The sequence below is a fragment of the Malus domestica genome, chromosome 14 (genome assembly GCF_042453785.1).
Source record: "Malus domestica chromosome 14, GDT2T_hap1".
NCBI classification, from domain to species: Eukaryota; Viridiplantae; Streptophyta; class Magnoliopsida; order Rosales; family Rosaceae; genus Malus; species Malus domestica.
Window position 1 is genome coordinate 16,096,364 of NC_091674.1, and position 19,938 is coordinate 16,116,301.

Genomic DNA, 19,938 nt, shown 5'->3' on the forward strand with positions numbered 1-19,938 from the left:
ATCTTATTAAGATGTTGACCCGTTTTTCTTTTCTTTGTTGATTCCTCTCAATGAAATTTGCCATGTTGCACTAAGTTACTTATGGAATCTCAAATCTCTCTGGACGCCAAGAATTTTTTATGTGTCTAGGTCGATTAGAGGTTCGGCTTGCTTCTCCCCTACCCTTTAGTGTTTTGGGCCCCTGAAAAAATAAAGAAACCTGAAAAGAAAAAAAAGAAAAAGAAAGAGAAATTGGGCCATGTTTTCTGGGAGAGGCCGCCTAGTCGCCTGCTCAATGACGGGCTTCCCAGTTTCTTGGGCTCTACTTGCTCGTCTACACTCCGACCCAGCAAGTAATAATTGAAAAATGATGTTTCCAGCCTGCATTAAGATTTAAAACTTGTCGCCACAAAAAGGCAATCAATCAGAATCAAGAAAGAAAAAAAGGAAATAGTGAATCAAGATCTAGATGGATCCCTATCTTTATCTCTACCCACGGAGATACCGGATAGAAATCTATCTATGAATCGATCTAGACTATCCTCTATCCGGATAGATATGCCCCTATGAGCGACTGCGCCGATCTTTATATGTTTTGGCCACGTCCGTTTCCGCTCCGAAGATGAAGGTTTAGATCTTTCAATCTTATGTTGTGAGGGATGTGACCTATGTTAGGTCCATAAGATACCACAGCTTTTAGTGTTCTATGATTCACCTCTGACTAATGAATAGGTAGTTCAATCCTTTTGATTCTTCTCTTCATAGTAAACTGATGGGGGGATGCGGAGCAATAGGTCGAATTTCTATATAAAGAAGAGTTGTAAACTATAGGACTTCTTGTTCGAGTAGGAAGATTTTGGTTTTTCTTATTCCTTATGTTCGATAAGAATAGGGATTTGAAATGATACAAATTTCTCTTCATTCTGTTGTGCTCAGCGAAGGAACTGCCTAAGCATACTTTTATCATAGTATAAATACATATTTTTATCAAAGAAAATCAAAGCTCGATGGCGGATTGAGTGCGATTTGGGCCAAGTTGCCAACTCGACCCATCGGGCTTGTAGATTTGGGGGTGAAGATACAAATATTGTCCATACCATGCGCATCATTTGGCTTGATCGAATCTCGGCCGTCCAGGTTTTCACATGAAAACGAGCGGCCGTGATGAAGTTTGAAGAAGAGAAGATAAGCAGTAGTCTAGTCCGCACCGAGTCCATCGAATAAATCAAATAAACCGTGCAGCGGCGCAGTCCAACTGTTGGACAAAATTCCCCAAAACAAAGCACCGCCATGGGCAGGAGAGGAGGAGGAGGAGGAGGAGCTCAAAGGGCGCCAAACATCTCATTCGCGTCTACCAATAACATATCACTGAGAGAAGAACTGACCGGGAAAAAGCAGACCAAGGGCGGCTTCTCCATCAATGCCAAGGCCGCGCTGAAGCTCGAGCACTTGCAGAGACTTGCTGTGTGGACTGGCGCGGAGACTTCTGTTCCTTCTTTGGGTGCATTCTTTGGGTGCACCTTGGCCGCTGCCCAAGAGGCCATCGGTGTGCCCCCTAAACCTTCTCTCTTCCCTTGCCAGAGGTATGCAAAAAATCTTTAGATTTTTTATTGAAAAACCCCAAAAGAAAAAGAGGGTTTATTGTATTTGAATTTGGTGTGGTTATAGGTGGATTTACTTGCCTTTTTAGTTTAATTTTGTGGGTTTTGCATGTTGTAGGATTGGTTGTCAAAAAATGGTGGAAGATTTGAATTTCTGTTAGGAAGTGATCATGAACTGCTCACTGTTAAGGTGGGATTGTAAACTATTGGTTTCATATGATCATTGTAATATTTTTGTGATTGAAAGTTTGTTGTCCCTGATACAAAATTAGCTCTTTGAATGTGGCATGACTTAGAGCTGTTGAGAAAAAGAAACAAGAAAACAGGCTACTCGCTTTAGTCCCATCCAAGTCGTTTGGATTGGATTGCAATAGAAATTTATAAAACCAACGAGATAGATTCTTTCTACCAAAATGAACCAAACTAATCCAGCTATAACAGGCATTATTGACTTGCGTATCTTTATAAGGAGTCTTGAGTTTCATGGGATTGCGTATCTTCTGTAGGATTTCATAATATAACCTCATATTTAGCTTAACCATTCCCGCATTCCACAAAGATAATTGATTGTAATCATGATGCTTACTGAAGTTACATTCCACCTTGATTAAGCTTAGTACACCTTAAAGATGGAAATCTTATTGGTTTGGATAGGTTTGAAACTGTTTGGCATGGCTAAACGTGTTGAAGTTCTGGTTGCGTAGCTAAACGTGTTGGAGTTCTGAAATTCTTAATTGTTACATAGTAATATGGGAACAACATGCATCTAGGATTCACCATCGAAAGTCAAATATATAAACTAAGAAACATCTAATGGAATGTTAGGCTCGAAAGGTGGAGAGAGAATAGGATTCTGACTCGACTAACCTGAAAGTCAGATATATAAACTAAGAAACATCCAACGAAGCATTCTCATCTTCGCTACACCCATTTTATGTACGTGTTGATACATCACCATCCAACATTCCGTGCCATAATGCTATTGGTTAACCATGAATAGATAAAATCCTAACAAAGTTCTCACAAACCGCAATTGCAGGGCTTTCTTTTCTGCTTAACTTGTTTTGCACTGTATACCGTATTGACATGAAACATGAATCTGACTGAGGCATGTATCGTTTTTTGCTTTACTGAGTACGTGATTTGGATTTTATGTCACCTTGAATTTATGTCACCTAAACAAACTGAAGTGCTTTTGAGATAAGCATAGAGCTTAAGTCCCATGACTTCGACTCTGAAATGTGTCAGCCATTACGTTACATGAAAAAAATTATTGGAATCAATTTGTCTTTGGATGCGTGTAATGTGTGTTGTAACCTTGTAGGTTTTATAATTTTGGACAACATACATTTTGAAATGAATGATACTATAAAGTATATTAAAAGGCACGACCCGTAATCAATGTTTCACTATTTTGCAGATGTGAAACAGTTCTTCAGCCTGGCTTCAACTGCACTGTTCGAATTGAGAAAAATAGAGCAAAGGTACAACGACGAAGTAAGAAGATTACTAATTTCTCTCAAAACAATGTAGTGTATACATGCCACTTCTGTTCACACCGGAATGTGAAGAGAGGGACTCCGAATGGACATATGAAAATGATATGCCCCCCTAAGGCCAAAACAACTTCGAATCTGAAACTTAAGTCCATCTCCAAGAAGTTTATCAACTCAAAGGAGATCACAGCAGGTGATGAGGTTAGTAAAGCGGAGGAGATAGCTCCTTCCGCAGGCAGAGAGATTCCTGCAGTCAACACTTTTGCATGCGAAGGTGAGGTTAGTAAGGCGAATGAAATAGCTCCTTCAGCAGGCACAGAGATTCCTGGCGTGGATACTCCTGCAACTCCTGCGGTGAAGACTGGAATTGCTTTGTTGTTGGGAGGGAAGAAGAGAAGGAGAAACAATTCGGCGACCAAGAAACCAGCTGAACGTGAGAGCAGTCCCACCTCAATAGCTGAAAACACAACTAGCACGTCAAACAAAAGGAGGAGAAAATCATGGACCAGTTTGAAGGAGATTGCTATACGCAGTGATCACAATAACATCCGAAAAATCAGTTTGATTTGACAATCCCTTTCGATGGCCCAGGAGTGCATAACAATTTTGTAGTTCGGTAGATCAAATTTCGAATGATATGAAATAGCATGTTGATTCTTTGATTGAAGGAGAAGGGAGTTTGCCTGAAATGAAGCCTGCTGCACGATAAGAACCCACTGAATAATTCTACCGAGTTGTTCCGAGGCGACTAGGAGGAGACATAAAGCAAAGCAGGTCGAAGATAGAAATTTAGGAGTCGTTTGATAATTATTTGTTTTTTATTTATTTTAGTTTTCAAAGTGAAAACGATTTGAAATAGTTTTTTATTTGCTTTTTGTGTAACCCTTATTTATTTATTTATCTCGTCTGCCATTTTTCCTCTGCTCTTCTTCATTTCTTCCTTATGTTGGATATTTTTCCATTCACAAGCACAAATTCCATTCTCAAGCACAAAATGTGAAAAAATAAAATTTAAAAACAAAATGGTTATCATACAGAAAAACAACCGACTCATCGTATTACGGTATTAGTGTTAAATCATGTTAGTAATCTAACTATTGTTTATTAATTGTTTTACTCAAATTTTTGTTAACAAGTGGACATAGTAATAATGTGATTTAAATTCACTATTGGCGAGACTCAAATTTAAAAACTTCTTGTTTATAAATGAAGAGGAATACTACTAAATTGTAGTACTAACAAAAGATATAGAAAATATTGTGCTAATGAATTGTACATCCAAGACGATAAGGGTATAATTGTGAGAGATTTTAAGTTCGATTCTTACTAAATACGAATTTGAACTACATTATCGTTTGTTAAAAAAAAAATAGACGATAAGGGTACAATCGGTAAAACCCTCAAGCAAGGAGAGCACTTTCTTCCTCTCGGTCTCAATCACAACTAGACCTGTAAACAGATTGGGTTTATTGGGTTTGAGTTAGGTTGAACCTAATCCGTTAAATTAACGGGTCATCCAAACCCAACCCGCTAAACTAACGGATCATTCAAATCCAACCTGTAAAGTTAACGGATCATCTATTTCACCGTTAACAATTTTTTTTTTTTTTTTTTTTTTGCAAACCACCAACCGTCTCAGCTTTTCTTTCTTCACCAACAGCAGCAGCATCCACTAAATCATTTTTGCTCCCCTGCTCCTGCAAATTTCCTGTGTCTCTATTGCCTCCTCGAAAACCTCATCTTCGGCGTCATCCTTGAGTCCATTAGACCCCTCTACAACCCTCTCCTCAACAACCTCAACTTCCACACTCCTGTAATGCCGGGTGTGATCCCAACGAACCCCCACGTATATTCTCCAATACACACGTAGTCGCTACAGTGGCAAATCCGATATTCCGTCAAAGTACGGGTCCGTTTTCGCATCCCAAACGGCGTCCGTATAAATACCGCAACGACCCACGTCATCGTCCTCGGAGCTCCCTGTTCTGAGACACAGCAGAGAGAGCGAGCGAAGAGCCCTTGACAAGCAGGTTACCAAAACGCACCGTTTCGCCTGGAAGAAATGGGGAATAGGAGGTTCGCGCAGGTCTCGACGAGCGATGACGAAGACGACGACGTCTCGCCGCGGAATCACCAGCAGACGGCGCGGGAGACGTCGTCGCGGAAGAGGAAGCAGGTGAAGATTCGAGAAGGGGACGACGAAGAGTCGGAGGAGGAAGAGAAGCAGAAGAGTAAGAAGAGGAGGGGAGGGAAGGAGAAAGAGGCCGAAACAGCATCGGGCAGCGAAGACGAGGAGGAGGAGCCACACATTGAGGACTTGAAGCCGATTGGCGAGGTGGTTAAGCTTTCCGGGAAGGGAAGGGGGCGGAGGCAGCACTACAAGGCGTTTGAGTACGACGGGACCCGATTTGACCTGGTCAGTTTTCGTTTTCTGGTCGGGTTTTGTGATTTTGTGTTTGTTGGTTGGGTTTTAGGGTTCTGATTTTTCTGGCATTGTTTGATTAATTTGTTCGTATTGCAGAATTATTAGAATTGTGAAATTTGGGTACTTTGTTGTTTTTGTGTATCTTGAAATTTTTGGTTTTGATTGTTGGGTTTGTAAGGTTTGGTGAATTGGGTTTTCGTTTCGTTCTTGTGGAATTTTGTTGGTTTTGATTCATTGCTGCACAGTAGGAAAAATTTACACTTTATTTGTTTAGAAATTGTTGCTGTTTAAGCTGGCATTGTGGTGTCATTTACTTTTGGAACTTCTCTGTCTCTTTATACGTCAATTCAAGAAATGATAGAATTGCGATTTGCATTTTCGTCTAGGACAGTTACTGATCCCGTGAAACTTACTGTCAAATTTTCCAAAGAGGGAATGATTGAGTTTTGTATGCAGACAAACACGTTGTTGTCGTCTTCTTGTGACTAGGGAGGCAATTGAATGTTCTAGAAATTTTGTCTATTACTTTAAGCACAGCTCCTATTTTTCCCTGTTTTTTTTTGGACATTTTATATGTTTCCCCTCCCGGATAAATTTCTACATACGATTTGTAGTGTAAAAGTAACTTTGCATGTTGGATTCTGAACCAGAAAATGTTACGATGTTGAAGCAAATAGGTCCTCAGCTGATTGCTATGGAAACATGGGATGAGTGCAGCTCTGGATACATGAAAGCTTTCAGATTTGAGTGTTTTTTTTATAGACTTTCTGTGTTTTGAGTTTCCAGCAGCCTTACTCTTCTTGTCCCTTGACAAGAAGATACTGTAAAAATTCAAATTACTTGTCTATGTAAAGATTTTTGATTGAATATCTCTTCCTTCTGTTTCTTGCTGTTGGTATAATGTATGCTTTTGTACATGCAGAAATAATTCTCATAAAGTGTTTCATGTTAATGTAATATTTCTATATAGTTTTATGCTCAGGATGTTTGACAAATGTTGTTGTCACTTGAACTTCTGTGTACCTGATGGTTTTGTGTACTGTCTTTTTTCCCCCCTTATGGCGTTCTAAGATTCATACCGCTGACCCCACTTAGTGGGGTAAGGCTTTGTTGTTGTTGTTGTTGTTGTTGATATCGTGTGACAGGTGCTTGTGTGTATATAATTTTCAAATGGTTTAGATTTGAAAAGTTCATTTATTTGATTCATATACCCTAGGTTTTGAATACCTCTAGATTTTTCATATGAGGTATCAGTCGTTTATTTCATTTAATGTTTCACACTGATCATGTAGTCACTCTGTAGGAGGATCCTGTTCTTCTAACTCCTGAGGATACAAGACAAAAGCCTTATGTGGCAATTATCAAGGTACTTGCTTTATGAAATCATATTATCACTTTTGTCTATGGATATTATTTTTTATTCTTTTAAACATTTTGCCTTTCACATTGTTCAATGTATTTGCGTTTCATTACTTGAGGCCCAAGTTTCTAAAATTTATAGTAGATCAGCAGTGAAATTCAGGTTATGATTAGTTGTTCAGATTGTGAAACATGGCTACTTTTTAGTAAGGTGGTGAAAATTTGATATCTTTTTGGTTGAAAACAACTAACTATAGGGGTTTTTATATGATGAAGGTTTCCATGATCGGGTCACCTACTTTTCTTCTAGTAGATGTTGATTTAAGATCACGTTGAGAAAACAACTAAACTATCAGCAGGTATGCATTTTGTGGCCAAAGGACATGTATAGATATAACAAAGATATAGGGGTTATATATACATCGAGAAATTCTCAAATACAGGCTAACTGTGTGGTGATAAGCATGTTGATTGCTTCATGTATTGTTATTCACTTTTACCCCGTGATTCACTTTATCCTCACCTTTGACCATTTAAATATAGGTAGTTTTAACGAAACACTCCCGGTAATGTTCATTTTTAACGAAAAACTACAATTTTACCTGGTACTATTCAGTACTCCTTTATTTGTCCTTTTTCATTAAAACTAAAGTTTTTTTGGACTTTTCGTTAGTTTTCCTTTAAATATATATACCTTTTGCTCAAATATTTTGCCTTGAAATTCTTGGCATGGTGGTCTGTGTTCTATTAAGCTTTTTGGTGGGCTTCTTGTTATTGTGAAGTTATGGGCAGCAGATTTGCTTTCTATTTTTTTCTTTGTAAGCAGTTATTCTCCTTCATCTCCTTCATATTCACAATGACTTTATCTTTAATTTTCTGATTGCTGGAACTGGGGATTAATTAGGATATAAGTAGGACCGGAGGTGGGAGCATGATGGTATTAGGACAGTGGTTTTATCGTCCTGAAGAGGCAGAGAAAAAAGCTGGGGGAAACTGGCAATCAACTGATACAAGGGAGTTGTTTTATAGTTTCCATCGTGATGAGGTTCCTGCAGAATCTGTAATGCATAAATGTTTGGTTCATTTTGTTCCGTTAAACAAACAGCTGCCAAGTCGTAAACAGCATCCTGGCTTCATTGTGCAAAAGGTGTATGACACCCAAGGGAAAAAACTCTGGAAGCTGACAGATAGAGACTATGAAGAGGATAAGCAACATGAGATTTACTTGTTAGTTAAGAAAACTATTAAACTATTGGGAGAACTTCCTGATATAGAGATTGCAGATAACACTGGTTATCAGGATGATCATTTGAAGACTAAAAGTGGTCAGATTAAAAAGAATATGTCACCCCTTGACATTTCTAGGGTGGAAGAAGCAACTGCTAGGCCTGGCCCAAATCAAAAAGCTGAAACACCTGGAAGCTGCACAACAAGTAACACAGAATATCATTCCATTTTAGCCCAGTCCATGGCACTAACCGGAGACACACTACGTGACAGATGGATGGAGAAACTTCTTCAAAATATTCGGCACCATGTATGCAACTCTGCTGACACCACGAACGGTGTTGAAAAGAGAAAATCTGGTTCTGATGATATTGATCATGAAAGTGACCATAAGTCCCCAGAAGTTGGGAATGGATCTCAGGATAATCTCAAGGTATGCAATTCACCCTCAGTTTGGCAGCTCTATATTTATCCTTTGGTTTGTTTGACGAAGGGGGTGCACTGGAAATCAGGAGTGGAGTATCTGGAGATGTTATAACTCACTTGTTAACTTTACCGTATTATTCAGAGTGGCAAAACGTCTTTTCTCTGGCCAGAGGATGCTGTTCATGCAGTTACTTCTCTAGAGAAGGCTTCGCATGAATCTCTCTCCTTTGATTTCCAAAAGTATAACCAGAAGTTGCGGCAACTAGGATTCAATCTCCAGGTCAGAAGGTTCTGTGTGTTTGTATGCTCATGGTCATGCATATGCGTGCAGATAACATATTTTTGAAAAGACCTTCCAACTGTGTTATAAAGAACAATGCATTTTTCCATTAAAAAAAATAACACTATATTTTTGGTTTGTTTGAGGCCCGACCTTCTTTTCTTCTTCAAATGTCTTTTTTCACTCCTTTTTTTTGTTCTTATATTTATTCTCCTCCTGGCAGAAAAATTCGTTCCTAGCCCGTCGTCTGCTAAATCAAGAATTGGAACCTTTAACAATAGTGAACATGTCACCCGATGAGTTAAAGGTATGGTCTTTATCATGGCTTGATTTATAGGTGGTTCATTTTTGTGATGATTCTCAAGGAAGATTAAGTATTCGATTTTGATCAGATTCAGTTTCCTGTAGCTGCTTTTGGTCTCACTGGACATATTTGTAACATCTTTGCTGACAAATTCTTCCTTTTTAGCCTAACTTACCGTTTGCTAATTTAGGAGGGATGGAAGTATGTATGCCAGCAGCACGAGTGGACACAAGTCTCTTATATCTTTGGATGTTGTCATTTTTTTTTCCTTCCTTTCTTTTCATTTCCATGTAAGGTTTTTATCAGAGAAAAGTTTGTTAAGGCTGTTCAACTGGTGGGGAGCATTTATCGAGGAAAGTGAACGATCATGGATATGTTTGATATTTGGGTGTTTGGGTTGAAATAGGTTATTCATAGAGAATCTGTTGGTACTTTTAGCTTTAGATCCGACTAGTCTTCAAAGCAGATAGCCATAGAAAAATTGGTGGTACTATTAGCTTTTAGGTTCTGCATGTTGATTTGTTTGCTTTTAAAATCAAGGAACTTCAATTCCTTTTGTGGAAGCAAAAACATGCTTAGTGAAGAATTTGTCCATAACATCTAAAGAGGTCTAATTTTTTCATGAGTGCTCCAATTTTTTCATTAAAGATGACAATTTCCTGGGACGATTTGGTCATTTGAAACAAACTTCTACTTGTTCAAGACAGATAAATTTAATGAAAGGTGACCTATTATGGAATAGCACAGAAATTCATGTAAACTATTTCATTTCTGTTGAATTAAGGTGTTTTCGAGTTGGTTTGTTCTTTTATTTTGCATATTTTCGATAAAGTTCATAAGATCTAAAGAGTAACTTTGTGGATGTTTCTATGTGGAATGAATACATTAATTTCAGGTGAAAGATGTAGAGTCAAGATTGCTTCAGCAATTCTCTAGGTATTTATGCCTTAGCTGGGAGTCTGGGACTAGGCTTACTTGTTCACTTTTTCTCTCATTTTGTATGAAGGTCTCAGTTGAGAATAGAATAAAATGCGTCTGTAGTTCCTCTGCCCTGGGTTGAGTATGGCCTCTTGACATGATACGTTTTGAGTATCCATGTATGATCAGACAAGATGTATTTGCAATGGCCAACTCTTGGTGTATGCAAAAGGGATAATACTATAGTTGCTCTTGCTTTCATGGTTTTTATTTCAGGAGGGTTTAACGGCTGAGGAGAGAGCAAAGAAGGAGCCTGATGATTGGGAGCGTATGCAGGTGATTTTATTTGTACCTGTAGTCGGTTTTGAGTACCTTGCACTCTGCAGTATATATGTTCTGTGCTCGTTGTTGATTTCTTGCCTGTGAAGCAGATGACTGATGCTCGTTGCTCAAGATGCTCGGAGTTTAAAGTGGGAGTTAGGGACATTATTCAAGCAGGAAATAGTGCTCGCTATCAGGTTTGTGCATATAGAGATTAATATATGATATGGTCACCAACCAGAGTCTGAAGGCAAGTGGCGATTGCTTTTGCCTCTACATTTTTCTTTTTAAACTGGGATTATACACTGTTGGGAGCATACAAAATAACGGGTAATGTTTGAGGACTAAGTCTGGTGTGCAATAGTCCAGGTCCGACGAAAATACCAAAAAGAAAAGATGTCTCTGGTATCATACCAACGGCAGAGTAGGGGTTAAGTTGAGTAATCTGAAAGGCTTACCTACCGTCTAGACTCTATAGGCAAGCATCAACTATGGGCTGGTGGGCATTGATTTGGCAACTCAAAACTACTTTTCCCATTAAATTATAACATTGGATATCTCGCGTGTATCAAAGCCTATGATCAGCTTAATTACACATTGTGATCACTACATCAGTTGTTCTATCTGGTTTCTTATGTTGCCTTGTACCGCCCCTAATTTTGCCAAGGCGTTCGGCTTTGCTGGCAACGTTCAAAGGTTGAATTGCATACTTTTCAGTCCCTAAACTTTTGATATTAGCTGTATTCTGACTAAAAGTAGGCGATGATGATGGATGAAAGACGTTTGTACATTATCTCTATCTACCAATTTTTTTTCTGGTTCTGGCAAAGTATCATTGAGTTCTCTTTCCAGTATTTGATTTTTTTTTCACTAAAAGATGATATCGCCATGGATGTCTGTAGCCTCGTTTGCTTTTCAGTCCCTAAGCTTAATGCATGAACGTTGTTTCAAGGGTAAATTAGATTGTAACAGCTATATCATTTGTTTCCTTCTTGCAAATGGAATTTACTTTCTCATTCATTTTTCAGCTGGAGTGTATTTCCTGTGGTCATTCATGGTATGCCGCCCGGGATGTGGTTTCAATGCTCACAATTGACTCACCCAGTTCTAACAAGAACGTGGGGACGGCTCCTTTGGCCACTGCCAAGTTCGAAGACGTTGAGAAGAAGCTGGTGAGCCCTCGTGAGTCTGACAAGGCAACCAAGGACACTGTAAGAAAAACAACTGAAGCATATATGCCGGTCTTGGAAGCGCAAAGATCATTTATTAAGTCTAAAAAGGAAGAAAATTCTGAATCTGCAAAGAAACCTGAGTAGAAATGCGGCGTTTGTCATAGTTTTTGGATCTGGAAAGTTTAGGTTAGGTTGATGGATTATCTACGGAATGCAGCCTTGGTAGTTTTGTACAGTCGTATACATGTGCATATGTTAATCCATGGTTTCTTTCCCAGACTTGAGAGAACAGAATTAACCAAGTTAAAGCGGTTTCCTTGTGTAGGAGTAGGATATTCTGAGGCCTCGGAACAGGGTTTAGGATAAGATAAGTTCGACGTGATCATGAGCCCTTTTTTGTATCTGCTGCTGATGCTCCAAAGATAGAAAACACTGACCGACCGGACAAGTAAAGGAGATGGATGCATTATACCTGTTTTTTGTTCCACCATTCTATTGAATGAGTTTTGTGGGTTTAGCAAGTTCCATTGTGTCGTTGCAGTCTTTATTTCGCTGTGTATGCTTCTGTGTGGGTGGCATTTGCATCAAATGGTAAACAGAGTTAATATTGTACTTGGTTTAGTATGCAGTGACTGAGAAGTAAAAAGTGAGGGAAATAATAATTAGAATGTGAAGGATTTTAAGTTGGTGTGTGGTGTGTGGTGTGTGGTGTGTGGTGGGTGGTGGTGGTGGAGCTCTAATTAAATATGTAAATGCATATTTGGATAATTGGTAGGTGATCGATTAATTGATAAAAGTAAGGCAGCTAATTCGCCTACTTGTTGGAGCAGAGTCTTTGTTGAAATTGTTTTCAAGTGTAGTGTAGTAACTATATTGTCATCAAGTGTGTAATTAATAAAGGGGTGTGATATCCACACACCTCACTTTACTTCTCACACACCTTTTTAATTTTCGACCGTCGAATCGGATGAATTGAAGAAGATCAACGGACAGAAATTATCAAGGGGTGTGAGAAGTAAAATAGGATGTGTGGATAGCACACCGCTTAATAAAAGGCAGCTAATTCGACTCCTTGTTCCCTCAGCAGGGCCCCTCCCTCTCCAGTGATATTTTATTCAAAAAATTTTAAGTCCCGTAAAGCTATCATGCCTCAAGACTTTTGGCTAGGCGGAGCTATTCATGATACACCTCGCCTCCACCTTCACCTTTTAAAGCATTGCGATCACCAATAATCCTTTGAAGCACCTCCACCATAAGTTGAAACATAACAATAATAAGTACTATAATGTTAGTTTCAACATATATTACAAGGATACATGAGATTATTCTCTTGATTTAACACTTTTTCCGTTTCAAGAACACAAATATCAAGAGCTTTCTTAAATTGTTATTATTGTTTTTCTCTAAATGCATCATGATGCTTACACGATAATCCAATAATATTAACCAAAATACTAGTCGTTGCGAAGAAAGTGGCAACATCATCATTTCCCTTTGCTAGGGCTACAAGAGCTAGTTAAGGTTGGTGTGCCAAACAATGAACATAAAATATTTAAGGATATTTGTTCAAAATATTTGTTTTAAGAGCATTTAGCTCTTCATATTACTAGCTTCATCATAATCTGGTCCTCATACTCAAATTTGTTATAGCAAACAATCTCTCAATAGCCTCTGCAAGTTTGCTAGTAGTTGTATGGGAGACATGTTGAAGACCCAAAAACCTTTCAATTACTTTTCCTCTTTTGTTCACATAAAACAGAATCTTTTTGTTGTGTTAAAATTCAACCACTCAAATAAATCAAATCAATGGGTGATAAAAACATTGATTGTCCTTCCCTATAACTTTTCGTGGTGCTTTGTGGGTTTAAGGTTGACAAGGACCCTTTTGTAGATAGTGTCTACAAATTGTTTTACAATAATTAAGCTTATAATTACTCATTTAAGGTCTAAGTCCAACGTCTGCAGGAAGATTAGCAAAAATTTCATCAAACTTAGTGACATCACTTTATTGTGAACTAGCGGTAATATCCGAAGGAGGATTTGGACTAATTGAAATATTTGAAGGAGGATTTGGACTACCTGAAATATTCGAACGAGGATTTGGACTAACCGTATCATTTGAATGATGATTTAAGCATTGTTTCTTACAATATCGTTCTTTTATGATGACATGCCTAATTGTTTGTCTAGAATCAATTTCAACTTTTGTGTGTGTAATGGGGGACGAGTGATCTTCTTGTTTTGTTATATTTTTTTAGAACTAGCAAAACGTTGCCGTTTTACTATTCCTTTTTTCCAAAGTTCAAAATGATGTCATTTTGACTTGGTTTTTTTTTTTTTTTCAATAAAAGGCTCCTCCGGTCGTCGAAAATCTCCATGAAGAGTGGAGGAGGAGATTTCTAACAACCGGAGAGACGAACACCCTCCTTGCACTACTGTCGCTAGTGGAAAACAATAATATCTACACACGCAGGTGCATGTTTGATCCCTTGATCTCCCTTTCCCTAATAACTCACAATTTGCATAATCCAAAGTTTTTTTCAAATTTACAGTTTATACTACTTTCTAATTAGTAGGTAATTAGCAATAAAAAATAAGAACAAAAGTTGGATTAAAATAGAAAAAATGGGATTTAGTTGAGTTGAGTCGAAGATTCCGTGGGTTTGATGTGACCGACCGACCGCTTGAGATCTTTTAGCTCCCGCCTAAACCCAATCATATGCACACACATTTACCATTTTCTCCTTTGCCTTTGGGGTCCTTGCTTTTCCCATTCCCCAACAGTACCAATTACCAAATGTATGAGACTACCCATTTTATCATTGACTCACTTGTGTTTTTCTCCTCAAAGGACCACTTGACCAAAAAAGGAACACTCAAGAAACATCAAGTTAAACTTTACAAATTATAGCATATGACATTTTACTATTGTGAAGAAAAGTAATTATGTCTATACATTTTAATGTGAGTTCAATTTTCGATGATTTTTTTACTTTTGACAATTAATTAATGGGTAAATTACATAGTAGCCCCTCAGGTTTGAGGTCTATTGCAATCTTATACAACATCTTTAAAACATTTCACTTTCATACCTCAAGTACTATTTTATTTCAATTTCATACAACCGTTAGATTTTCCATCCAATGGTCTGTTAAATGCTGACATGGCTGCCACATTTGTATTGATGTGGCTGCCACATGGCAAAAATAATAATTTTTTATACATTAACAATATTATAATATTAACCCTATTAAAAAAAAAAAACAAGAAAAACCCGAACCCAATCCCCTTCATTTCCCCCACCTATCTGTAACTCCCCCAGAAGAAGAACAAACCAAACCCCTCCCCCCCTCCCGCCGAAGACCCACTTGCCTTTCCCCCCTCGCGACGACCCACTTGCAGTGAAACCACCCCCCCCCCCCGCGCGACGACCCATCTGCCGTGACCCACCCCCCCGGTGCAACGACCCACCTACCGTGACCCCCCCCACGATGACCCACCTGCTGTGAACACCCCCCCCCCCCCCCCGCGACGACCCATCTAGGCACCTCTGCCCTTCCCGTCGATGATAAGCTCGCGACCCCCCCGGGCGACGGTTGCAGGTATTTGGGTTGTGGGTTGTGGGTTGTGGTTTTGCAGGTAGTGGGTTGCGGGTTGTGGTTTTGCAGGTAATGGGTTGCAAGGGTTTCTAAGAAAACTAGTGAAAAAAAAAAGCAGATAAGTGATTAAAGGTGGGGGGTTTGAGGTGGGAGAGGTGGATGGGGATATGGGTTTTGGGGGAAAGAGACGCATGGAGGCAGAGGGTGGCGGGGGAAGAGGTGGGGAGATGGGTGGAATTCGAAGTTCAAACCCTAGAGAAGGAGAGGGAATGAAGGAATTGAAAAAAGGGTGTCAGGGAGTGCGTTGGGGTTGGTGTGGAGGAAGAAGAAGAGTGGGAGAGATGGGTAAGGGGGTGGGGACAGACGGACAGGAAGGAAGAGATGGGTAAGGGGGTGGGGGTGAGATGTGGGGTTGTGGGGAAGGGGATATGGGTTCGGGTTTTCTGGTTTTTTTTTTTTTTTAAATTTTTTTTAAAATTTTTTTTAGGGTTAATATTATAATATTGTTAATGTATAAAAATTTATTTTTTTTGCCATGTGGCAGCCACATCAGCACAAATGTGGCAGCCACGTCAGCATTTAACAGTCCATTGGATGGAAAATCTAATGGAGGTGTTGTTTTGAAATAAAATAGTACGTGAGGTATGAAAGTGAAATGTTTTAAAGATGTTGTGTGACAGCCCGTCCCTAATTTTAAGAATTTTTAAAGTTTTAATAAAGGATTTTACAAAAATGCCCTTCGAGGCACGCACATCATTCGAGGTTAATCGTTGTGTCGTGCCATCTAAGATTTGTTTTCTTGACATATCCTCGTAGTACTCGTCGTTACGGACGTGTGGGCGCAGACGGTTCGTGATTTGGAGTTATATCGAAGAAGTTATTAACGTTTGAAATTTGGAATTTTAAGGAATTATAATTTTAGTAAAATATAGAAATTCTTTTATGAAATTGGACGGCCCAGATTTATTGATGAATGAAATGGATGGCTGGGATGAGGGAAAGGTTTTTGGTGTGTGTATGTGTATGAGAAGAAGAAACAGAAAACAGAAAAGAAGAAGAGACTGGGCAGAAATGCCCAATCGGAGAAGAAGAAGGTGAGAGCAAACCAGAAGAAGGGAGAGGAAGAAGCTGACCAATCAGGGGACGGAAAGGAGGGAAAGGAGGGAGAGTGGTGCGCGGGGGAACAGGAGGAATGGGTCACCCTTGACCCGCGCGACCCAAGCTTCCAAATCGGCGGGTTTTCGCCATTTCCGTCCAAATTTCCAACGAATTGAGTCAAGGTACCACTCCTAATCATCATCTAGGCCTTCCCTCTTTACGTTTCACCCCAAGAATCATTGAATTTCGTTGTGATTTCGCGAAGAACACCCCTACGGGTGCCGCGACCCTTTTGTTTAAATTCTCCAAATTTTGAAATGTTTTCTTTCAATTACTAACACCTTTAGCATTCCTTTAGGACCTAGAACAAAGCCCAAGAGGTAATTGAGGCGTTGGAACAAGTTTGAAGGTCGAATTGGAAACACCCAAATTCTAGGGTTCTTCACGGTTTTGGTGAAATTGAAGCACTTCCAGGCCAAATTGGCCTTGGTCTCAGGTATGAAAGTTGTTCTACTCATTGAGATCTTCAAATCTGCAAATTTTGGTAATTTTTGGAAATAGTTGAATTTTCCGGCGAGCCGGGGGCGGCCAACCGCCACCCGCGGCGGCCCGCGCGGCGGCACGTGGCCAATGGCCGCCAATGTCATTATTAGCTTGTGATTAAGGTTCTAGGTTCTGTTTTGATAATTGATGGACGTAAATTGAATAATTGAACCTAAGTTGGTTACGATTCGGGGTTAGGTGAAAATGTGAATTGACGATCCGACCGTTGGATCGTCATCAAACTTTGATACGTTGTAATACGTAATATTTGAGGATTATAGGAACTTACGGATTGGGAATCCGATTTACGGATATTCCGGAATTGGAATTGTAAGTTCATAAAATAGAATGTTAACCGTCACTTAGTTTTGGAAATTGACGGAGATCCGACCGTTGGATGGTAACGAAATTTTAGGATGTTGTCCTAGAGGTATATTGTGGACCTCTGGAAGTTTCGGATTTGAAATCTGAATTGCAGATCATCCGGATCGAACTACGTAGTGACGTGTCTTATATAAGTTATGTATTCTATCGGCAGGATTTCTGAGGTTGGGTTTGATTATTGTTCTAGGCGCTAATCTTCATGACGCCTTGATGTGTGGTGCTAGGGAGTTGTTGAGCGAACTCCAGGTGAGTGGGCAGTTTTGTTTTCGTATTACCTATATACTACTGTTTTTCCCAGAAAATGTTTTATATGAAAATATGTTTTGAACATGCCCTGCATAGAATTATTTGAAAATCATGGATTGGTTTATGAATTATATGATTGATATATGATGCATACATGTTGCATGGTGCTGTGGAGGCACAGGTAAGTCAGGTGAGTTCATTATTCATTTAATTGATTGTTGATAAGATGTTTCAAGCTCATAACCTGCACCCTAGGTGTTAGTGCTTATTTTATTCACCACACCGCACGCTCGCCTTGGATCCAAGTAGGTGGATGTCGTACAGACCATGTGAGGGTTCCGACATGCTAGTCGTATAGATCACTAGGCGTGATTCCGACTAGTGGGTGATCTTAGTTATGCGCGCTGATGATTGATGAGAGAAGCACTAGAGCGTATTTTTACACCTTTCATCGTACAGACTACCTTACGTAGTTCCGAGTGATGTGCAGAGTAGGGCCGTATAGGTCACTGTGGTGACTCCGGCTTAGTGAGATATTGAGCTATTGAATTAATCGTATAGGACCAACTGCAGGGTCTCCGATTGATTCCTTATTTCACCTGATTTATATTTTGATTTATGGCATGGCATGTTTTTCTTGAAAAATGTTAAAGATTTGGGATTCAAGTTTTGAGATTTCATATGGTTATATATATATATTTTTCTGAAAAGTGTTAAAGGTTTGAGATTTGAGATTTTTGCTTATATATATGTTTATATATATGCTATTTTCTGGGAATGTATACATGTTTTACGGTGAGGGGTTAGAAATATTTTAAATGAAAAGTTTTCGAAAAACTTTGTTTTACTGACCCACTCAATTTTGTTTTGCGCCCCTCCAGGTTCAAGTTAGCAGAGCTTTGGTGGCCACGAGGAATCCAACGGTGTTCTGACATAATTCACAAAAGTAGGACTCACCCTCGGGTGTGTCATCTTAGTAATTGGAAATTTTTTTTAAAGCTTCTGAACTATGTAAATGGTTACGTCACTCTCACGTGACGGCCAGCACGCCCTCCTTCGGGACGGGGTGTGTCATGTTGTATGAGATTGTAATAGACCTCAAACCTGATGGGTTTCTATGTAATTTACTCTTAATTAATTGACCCACTAACGTATTGCTTTACTAAAAAAAAACTATACAATTTATAGTTAATAACTATACAAAACCAACGTCCTATGTTTAAGTACCATTGGATCAATGTTAAAATTTAATTAACTTATTAATTATACAAACCCACATTTGTTTACAACACAGATGAACAATTGATTTGAAGATTCATAATGTAATATTAATTGTCAATTCCCTTACTATAACATAAACAGATTGATTATATCATGTATCGTTGTTTGAACTATTTGAATGAAGTAGGTTTCATTATTAATCTTTTTGAGTGTTGACTTTGTGCTTATCCCCTTTTTTCACTAAGTTTTCTCTTTTTTTTTAACAAACAACAATATCTACACTAAGAGGATGAAAGAGTGGGTTAAGCCTTATGATAGGTTTGTCATAATAATGTGATTCAACTTCGCCTTTGACGAGAATCGAATATAAGACTTCTCACTTACAAGTGAAGAGGAATACCACTAGACTATAATACTAAGTGGCTCTCATCCATTTGAAATCATTTAAGCAAAAAAAAATCCAATCCAAAAGTGATTCAATTGAGGAGATGGCATTTAAACATATTAGAGGGCTTCTTGTCAACTAAGTACCAGTTTGGTAAAACTAAAATTTAGAAAAGATAAAAAAAAACTACAAAAAAAAAAAACCTTAAGGTTATTTTAGTGCTTTGGTAAATACACTGAAAATAGTTTTTTTACATAATTGAAGAAAAGAAGGTAAAAACTGAAGCAGAAAAATGTAATTTTGAAAAATCGGTTTTTTTATTTATTTATTTTTTTAATACAGGGGTGAATAGTATCAATTAATGAATTTTTTTTAAAAGGAAAATTAATGAAAAAAGCTTGAAAACTTTGAATTTTAATCAAAATGACAAAAATGTATTGTAAGTGAATAGTACCAAAAGTGATTTTTTAGAGTAAAAATATAATTTTTCTTTAAAATGAACAATACCAAAAGTATTTCGTTAAAACTCTTTTTTATAAATATCCATCCTACCCTCCCATTCTCTCTTTACCTTACCTAAATTTTGAAAGTTTGAGGAATTTAGAGTAATTATAATTAATTTATACTAGGGCAAGATCTGCATATCACTAAATTAATTTAGTGATTAGATAATCAATTATAGGGAACCGTCAGATTAATTGTAGGATTCCGGTCCTTCGTATTTGCAATATAATTTGTGGCAGTGCGACCTTAAAGCACACCAACGTTATTCAAATCAACGCAATCAAAATTCCAAAAATACCCCTCCTACCACTAATGGTCCAGAAGAATGGCTTTATAGTCTTTCTACACATGGGTGCTCTCTCCAAGGCCGCCACATGTACAAATAAATTATTAACCCAGAAAAGAAAATTAAAAACAATAAAGAAATTAAAAAGAAACAGAAATTTAAAA

General features: G+C 38.4%; 2 protein-coding genes across 2 annotated transcripts; both read left to right on the top strand.

Annotated features, from left to right (window-relative positions):
* Positions 1-446: 446 nt before the first annotated feature.
* Positions 447-18,576, top strand: LOC103449063 (zinc finger protein CONSTANS-LIKE 4-like; the record flags this gene model as incomplete). The annotated part of the gene is given in 3 exon segments (NM_001329006.1): positions 447-472; positions 11,452-11,472; positions 17,182-18,576. Coding segments are annotated over 2 exon segments (47 nt in total), but the record flags the coding sequence as incomplete, so codon positions are not given.
* On the top strand, positions 1,189-3,995 carry LOC103454753 (uncharacterized). The gene is made up of 2 exons (XM_008394356.4): positions 1,189-1,562; positions 3,001-3,995. The coding sequence occupies exons 1-2, from the start codon at positions 1,270-1,272 to the stop codon at positions 3,644-3,646; spliced, it is 939 nt and encodes a 312-aa protein (XP_008392578.3). The 5' UTR covers positions 1,189-1,269; the 3' UTR covers positions 3,647-3,995.
* Positions 18,577-19,938: the final 1,362 nt, after the last annotated feature.